Source organism: Arachis stenosperma, chromosome 1, assembly GCF_014773155.1.
Source record: "Arachis stenosperma cultivar V10309 chromosome 1, arast.V10309.gnm1.PFL2, whole genome shotgun sequence".
Taxonomy (NCBI): domain Eukaryota; kingdom Viridiplantae; phylum Streptophyta; class Magnoliopsida; order Fabales; family Fabaceae; genus Arachis; species Arachis stenosperma.
This window is the reverse complement of record NC_080377.1, coordinates 34,366,690-34,374,498: the sequence shown is the minus strand read 5'-3', so window position 1 is coordinate 34,374,498 and position 7,809 is coordinate 34,366,690. Positions and strand designations below refer to the sequence as shown.

Here is a 7,809-nt window from a genome sequence, read left to right as displayed (position 1 = left end):
ATAACTTATTGGCTTATTTTTGTATTTGACGTGAAATAATTTATAAAATATTATAAAAACAAATATTATAATATTATTATGACTTTTTAAAAGCTAACTAGTTAAGAATTAATTAACAATTTTTATCTAGTCCAAGAAATCAATTATAAGCTTTTAAACGGGGAAGAATTAATTAAAAGTTTGCTAAAATTACAAGAAAAATAGAATTGTTTAACGCCAATGTGTGTGCCAAACCAGCAACACACAAGGGTATTAATGTCATTTAAGTTAATTAAATTTAATTGTATTTTCTTTTTTCTATTCCGGTCACCGTTTTCCTTTTTCTTTCTTTGCTGTTCCATTTTCTATATTTGAGCGATTTCGAGAAGTGAGAGGATCAGAAAAAGGGAAAGCTTTGTCAATCGGAGTTCTAACTGTGAGTGATTCTCACTTCTATGTATCGCAGCTCTCATCAACATTTTGTTTTTTCTTACCTTTATTTTGATTTTAATTTTAACCTTTTACATTTTCTCTTATTTGATTATTTTTTATTTTTTATTTTTTAGTAGATTGCATCCTTACGAATTTCCCGAGCTAGATTCTGTCGGAATTTTGGTCGATAGTCTCATAACTAACATGGTCAATGTTAATAAATATATAAATAAATAATTGGGGACATCCTAATTATTCATATTGGAAAATTATAACAATGTTATTGATTTCAGTGACATAACATTTTCTCTTAGGTGATTATGTTTCTGAATAAAGAATGAGAAAAAATAAGGTTATGGGTTAGAATATACCAGAGCAATTGACCTAGACAATTGTCTTCTTAGAACCCCTAAGGTTGAAAATATATGTGACTAAGTGATTGTCATTGTTTTTTCTGCTTGTTAAGGTTGTATATGGAGCATTAGTTAAGACTTCGGCGTCTCTGTTAAGGTTGAATCTGACTGCTTGAATTACTGGTCTTATTTGACATTAATACTGATGGAAATGCCTTTCGTTTTTTTTCCTCAGAAATTATAGTTGGAATTGGTCACATTATTGAATTCTGGTTGAGGAGTTGAAGGGTATTATAGGTAGGGGAGGATGGGTTGTAAGGGTTGCTGGGAGTGCCTTCTGAAGGTTCTGAACTTTTTTATGTCCCTTGCTGGTCTGGCCATGGTGGGCTATGGGATTTATCTGCTGGTTCAATACAATAACCGTCCGCATGACACTTTAATAGTTCCTACTGATCAGACTCTTGTTCAACTTGGCCGTCCAATGCTTGTAGCTGTGAATCTCTCCGACAGCATTTATGATGATTTGCCGAAGGCTTGGTATGGATGCTGCTCTTTTCTATCAATTGAGAAATGTGTTGTGGGACTAGTTGTAGAGTAATGAGGAAATAATAATTCTTTTGTTATAAATTTTGCTGCTGCAATATTTTGCTGGTTTTTAATTTTTAATTTTTTTTTACTTCTTTTTTAGTTTATGTATTTTAGAAAAAGGAAAATTCACTCCAACTTACTTTAGAGAAGATAATCCGTAAAATTGAATCGGAACTTTGTGCTAACCTCATAGGAGTTGAACCCATTCAATTTCTATTTGATCAAAGCTCAGTAAGAGCTGCAATGTGAAGTATTTGGGATGGCTACTAATAGATTTTAGTTATGTAACATATAAAACTGTAGAAGGGCTAGTCACGCTTCACTAATTTGGTGCAAATGATGCATTAGGTTCATTCTTATTGCCAGAGTTGAAGGAATCAAAGTTAATAATGGACTTGGCTTATTAACTGTGTAGATTTCTATGCAAAATGTGAATTTGAAGTTCTTTTATTCCTTCAATGTGTGGTTTTAAATAGACTAGCGACATCTAAGGTGTTGAATAAAGAAAGACAACTAGAGAAAAATACCAGATGTAGTCTTGTGTGCTTCATGAATTCGGTCTGCATTCACCACAATGATTGAGTTATTGCCACATTTACATTGCTACTTCTATTTGAGGAAGTTGACAAAGCTCAAGCTTCTGTCATTGAACTTTCTTTCACTGCTTGTGTTCATGCATGCAGGTTTTTATATGCTTTCATTGGTGTTGGGGCGATTCTGTTTGTCATTTCTTGTTTTGGATGTGTCGCATCTATGACACGGAGTGTGTGCTGCCTGAGCTGTGTATCCTTATAGATTGTCTTTTATTGTAGGCAAGATATTCAATGGGCTCCTAAATTTTCCACTAGCATACAAAAGCATGAGATGAATAATCTCTTCCACATTCTCTTTCTGTTTTAATTATAACTATTTAATATATTTATCTCAAAGGAATGACTATTTCCTTAACCCAGCAAAGTATGCATTTTTGGTGATACTATTGATCTTGCTAGAGCTGGCTTTTGCAGCCGTTATATTTTTCGACAAAGGCTGGAAAAAGGTAATTTCTTTCAATGTTTAATTGGGGTGTGAAATTGATGTTATATTCAGCAAATTACAGATTATATTTCTTTCAGGAAATTCCACAAGATGAAACGGGATATTTTGATATGGTATACGGATTTCTAAGAGAGAACTGGGATATTGTGAGGTGGGTTGCTCTTGGAATTGTTGTATTCGAGGTAAGCAAGAACTGATATGATTGGAATTCAAAAGAAAGCAATGTTGTTTTGTGGCCATGTGTCCTGTGCATATACTCATGGAAAATAGGTGCACCCACTAGGATGAACAATCACCTCTAGAAAGGATGTTTCGAAGTAATACCATCTTATTTTTGGGCATGACCTTTTTTTTTTAATCAAGAAAGTAAATTGGTTATTTTATTGATAAGGTGGATGTGATGTGCCTTGTTATGTTTCTGGAATTGCAGGCCCTTCTTTTCTTGTTAGCACTTATTGTTAGGGCCTCAAACAAGCAAGTAGATTATGATAGTGATGAAGAGTACATTAATCCAAGGCACCAGGCCCGTCAACCTTTGCTCAATAACAAACCAGCTAGCCCAGTAACAGGTGTACCAGTTGCCGGCACACTTGATCAGCGCCCAAGCAGAAATGATGCATGGAGTACACGGATGAGGGAAAAGGTGCAATCTTTTTTTCTCTGCAGTTTACTTAGTCCATTCTTCTTGTTTGTGATTCTGTTTTCTTTTTTCATCTGTGTAACTGTTAACTGTGTCAGGCTGGCAACAAACTATGTTTGGCTGACGAGCTCAAGGCTTGTTTTTTCTAGCTTACCAAGCTAAGCTCATGTCTCGGATTGAGACTAAAATTAAAATCATAATAAATGGCCCATTCTTTATCTTTCACAAGTTTGGTTCATTAGTCTGCAACCTAATTAGATATAACATTGAGTAATTAGAATATAATTTAACCTATTTTATTGAGTAAAAACTCATCCTTTTTTTAATTTCCTTTTAAATCCTTTAGTATATGGGACTGTGTTTTTTATTGCTGCTTGAGGGTGGGACTTCCCAGCAATAAAGTTGAAACCTTGTGATTTGGAAATCACGGGTTTAAATCATGCAAAAAACCTCTCCATTTATGGAGGTCAAAGTGTCAAACAATGTATGCTTACCCTTCTCAGTCCCCACCAGGTGGGGGAACCTTGTGCGTTGAGTTGGCCTTACCAGTTGATTGCCGATTGATGAACATGGTTAATTGCAGCCAATTTTGTCTTGGCGAGAGTTAGAGTAATGAATTGGTGATATAGAGTTTGAACTTGGCTCATTGAGCATGAATACTTGTTAGATTAGACCAAACTAAGGTCATTTCAACAAGATGACTTTGAGCTTAGGCTTCAGCACTCAAATTGTCAGCAAACCGAACACCTACCCAAATTCATCCTTGCTCATCTCATTGATCATTTGTGCTATTACACTGTGGTAAAGGTCTCTTGAACCATGGAAGGTTTATACTTTGTTTTGGTTTTTGTTTGTTTTTTTCCTCAATAACAAGTATAATTGCCTATAAACTTTGAAAGATGCTTAGGCAAATTAGCAAACTTACCTCCTTGATTTTGCTTTTAAAAGTTCAGTGATATTTTATTGCCTGAAAGCTTTTAGCAAATAGGTACAATGGTACATTTTCATAAATGGTTTTTTATCTAACAATGGGACAATCCTTGCAGAATCATTACTTATTATTACTATTATTATTATAATGAAAAAAATGATTACGGTATTGTATGCGGCTGTCTGACACTAATTTTGCTCCTCATGCAGTATGGTTTGGATACATCTGAATTTACATACAATCCATCAGAGTCGCACAGGTTCCAGCAACCAAATCCGCAACCAACTGAAGAAAGGAGCCGTTGCACCATCATGTGATATATGTATCCCTCCAAAGCTTTGCCAGGTTGACTTCGAATGATTGTTTGGCAATGACTTGAGATTAGAAGGTTGTCTCACGAAAAGGAAAAAAAAAAAAAGTCAAATCGTTTTGTGTGTCTCAAGTTTGTACACAAGTTCCACTTCACATGATCCCCATCTCCACTTTTTTTCTGTTACAATGACAACAACGTCTTCAGTTTGTTGTGTGTATGTTGTATGTGTGTAACATTCTGGGTGAGACATTAGTATTGTTATGATGTTGCTTATGTTTATGTCCATAGTTTAACCCAGCGAATGAAATCAGTGTTTATGAGGTTGATATTATTCTCTTATAAAAGTTGAAACCCATGCTTTTTATGTAATGATTCTGAAGTGTTCCTGTGTTTGTCACCGAGTTAGTAATGTGAAGAGAAATTGGTGCAAGAAGTTGTGGATATAATTTTGGAAGTGTTTTCAAACACTCAGTATAGACTATGCTGCATGTAGGGTGGCAATCAGGGAATCCGTCCCGCCCCACCTAGTGAGGCGGTCCTGCTCGTCCCGTCTAACGGTGGGTTGGCGGGTCAAATTTACCAAAACTTTTTTTTATAAACTATTAAATATTAAACAATATATGTAATTTTATAACCATTTCAATAAATTTATAATTTTTAAATTTACTAATATTAAAATTTTTATAATTATAAATATGTAATAAACATAATCATAAAACAAGTTTTTTGAAACAATAATAAAACTAACATTGTCCAAACTCCAAAGCAAAATAATGTCTAAAATATATAATTAAACATCTTCAAGTTTATATTAATCAAACATAAAATATAATTTAAAATATAACTTAGAACATCTTTAATTATCACTTTTATCTTCTTGTAGATCAATATCATAGAAATTTGTAAAAAAAGACTAACCAAAAAGACGCCTGATCTGCCGGGAAAACTCACCCTGTCCCGTCGAAGCCTGTTAAAGTTCATAGATTAGGTTGTACGAGTTAGACGAGCTTTTTAAGTTTAGAAGTTTTAAATTTTCAGCCCAATCTGTCTTTTTTGGCGGATTATGCGGGCCAGGATGATTAGGTGGTGTCTGTTTATGTGCAAACTTGTTTCTGTTTGAAGGTTGCAAAAGTTTTGCAGCACACATAAATGTATTACAAAAGAGTTCAATAATTTCTCATACTTGAAAGTGTTGACGTAAAAATGTGTAGACTTTGTTGAAAATATAAATTTTGCTCTTTTTCATTTATTTTGTTATTTTGCTGGATTAACATTTGAGCAAGTGTCCTATATAAAAAAAAAGAACATTTGAGGAAGTATTTTTAACTTTTAATCTGGTCATCCTATTGGCAAAAATGCAAGCTGCTGCCTTCAATTCATGATACATTTATGCCAAAATTACATTGGCATATAACATTTTCGAGTGAAAGTAAAAATCGGTCTCTGAATTTCTTTTATCAAACATTTAGGTTTCTAGCTAAACGTCATATCCAATGACATCTCAAGGATTATTTTCGTTGGACGAATAGTTTTTATATTAGTTTTTTTTTAATATTTAAAACATTCTATTTTTATTTCAAATATTTTTTGTCTTATTTTAATTTTTGGTTAAAATAAAAAAACTTTCTTCTAAAAGTACCCTATATTTTTTATGGTACCTAAAAGAAAATCATAACAAAAGAAAGAATATTTAAAAAAAACAAATTAATTTTGACTAAGGATTAAAATGGGATAAAATATGATATTTAAGATAAAAATAAAATATTTCAAATATTAAGAACAAAATTATAACTTTGGCTCAAATGTTAGAAACTAAAGCAATATTTTATCCTTTCTTTTGTTAATCACTAATGAAGCTATTATACATGAAATGTAAAATAGGACAACTTGGTATCTCTTCGAAATTATTATTATTATTATTATTATTATTATTATTATTATTATTATTATTATTATTATTATTATTATTATTATTAATGAAACAACGTTTTAGAAGGATCATTAAGATGGAATAAATTGTGTTATAAAATAACTATTATAAAGGAAGCTCACTATTCCTGACTCAAATTTAATTTTGTTTGGACAATTAAACTCGACTCAGTATTTTCTTATTACAAATCCCATATCTTTTAAGTAAAAAGTCTCTAAACAAACAATGTAGCTCTTGTTTTTAGAAGAGCGAATTCAAAGCACCCAATGACATATTGTTCCATTCTATATATGTTGTGGATAATTCTATGATAAAATAGTTTTGCGAGCCAAGAGAATAAAAAAAAATATTGATATGGCCGTTATAACTCATCCTTAATGCTATAATTTAACAGTATACGTTATAAATTAGTTATCAATAAAGAATATCAAAAAAAAATATTATAACGTTCTGATATATTATTACTCTCCATTAATACAAATTATTCAAGAGTATAACTATCGATGCTTCATTCCAAGATATAAAAAGGAGGTAAAACGTTTATTTGATTTATTATTCTATAAAACCTATTACTCACTTACTAATTTGAGCGCCGGAGTGTCTTTGGTACCTATCTTTTGTTCTTTCAATGCCGATGTATACCTTATCCTGACGGAAAGCTTACAAGTATTCACCGGCAGACGAGCTATATACTGGTCAACCTCCACAAGAACAATTGGCTCCCATCGTGGGGCCTCGAGATAAAAACCCTTCTTTCTATAGGTCCTAAAACTCTCATACCTGCTCATGACTGACCTGCCTCTCCCCACACCATCTGAGCTTCTTCGAATAGTAATGGAGTTATAACAGGCTAATCAGCGCATGACGGAAGAAAATAAATGAATGGTGAATCAAATAGCCGAGCTAACCAATACTCGGATTGAAAATAATAACAATGAGCAGCCAGAAGATGATGAAGAACATTCCGATCCAACACACATTTCGAAAACTCAACAACCAGAGGGAAACCAGCAAAATGATGATGATGATGATGATGAATTGGACAACGTTGTTGGTCCATTCACGGCCGATGTTATGAGTTTCAAACTGCCTAGGAACTTCACCTTACCACTCACATTGACTCCCTACGATGGCATAGGAGACCCGAAAAAACACATCAAGAAATTCCAATCTCTGGTGATCGTAAACAGTGCTTCTGATCCTATTCTATGTCATTGTTTTCCTACTTTTTTAGATGGTCCTGCACTTGATTGGTTTTTATCTTTGCTTGCAGATTTAATTTCAGGCTTTCAGGAGCTCGCCAAGCAATTCGAAGATCAGTTCGCTGCCTCTTCCTTCTATTTACATGATTTTGACTATCTGAACACCATCAAGTAAGGGCAGCACAAAAGTTTAAAGGATTATATCACCCGTTTCACCAAAGTGGCAATGAGCATTCCAAACCTCCACCCCGGGGTGCACCTGCATGCTATTTCTGCCCAGGAAAGTTTCAAGAAACTATCACAGTGGCCAAACCCAAAATCTTTGTCGAGTTTCGCGAAAAGGCTAAAGGTCAAATAGAAATCAAAGAGCTATGCCAAGCTCGGAAATATGAGAAGAATCAAA

General features: G+C 33.4%; 1 protein-coding gene across 2 annotated transcripts; it reads left to right on the top strand.

The window, feature by feature from the left end:
- The first annotated feature begins 256 nt into the window (after window positions 1-256).
- LOC130971252 (tobamovirus multiplication protein 2A-like) lies at window positions 257-4,643 on the top strand. 2 transcript variants are annotated; one of them, XM_057897099.1, is made up of 7 exons: window positions 257-415; window positions 1,000-1,301; window positions 2,036-2,135; window positions 2,311-2,391; window positions 2,468-2,572; window positions 2,821-3,033; window positions 4,171-4,643. In XM_057897099.1, the coding sequence occupies exons 2-7, from the start codon at window positions 1,072-1,074 to the stop codon at window positions 4,276-4,278; spliced, it is 837 nt and encodes a 278-aa protein (XP_057753082.1). In that variant the 5' UTR covers window positions 257-415; window positions 1,000-1,071; the 3' UTR covers window positions 4,279-4,643. The 2 variants fall into 2 exon arrangements, with proteins under 2 accessions (XP_057753082.1, XP_057753091.1); XM_057897108.1 differs by lacking the exon at window positions 257-415 and adding an exon at window positions 906-921.
- The last annotated feature ends 3,166 nt before the right edge of the window (window positions 4,644-7,809 follow it).

Bases quoted from the DNA above. Each gene is read 5' to 3' on its own strand.
- LOC130971252 (XM_057897099.1), top strand. From the start codon at position 1,072: ATGGGTTGTAAGGGTTGCTGGGAGTGCCTTCTGAAGGTTCTGAACTTT. The intron at 1,302-2,035 runs GTATGGATGCTG...TCATGCATGCAG, and splicing joins GATGATTTGCCGAAGGCTTG to GTTTTTATATGCTTTCATTG. The intron at 2,573-2,820 runs GTAAGCAAGAAC...CTGGAATTGCAG, and splicing joins TTGGAATTGTTGTATTCGAG to GCCCTTCTTTTCTTGTTAGC.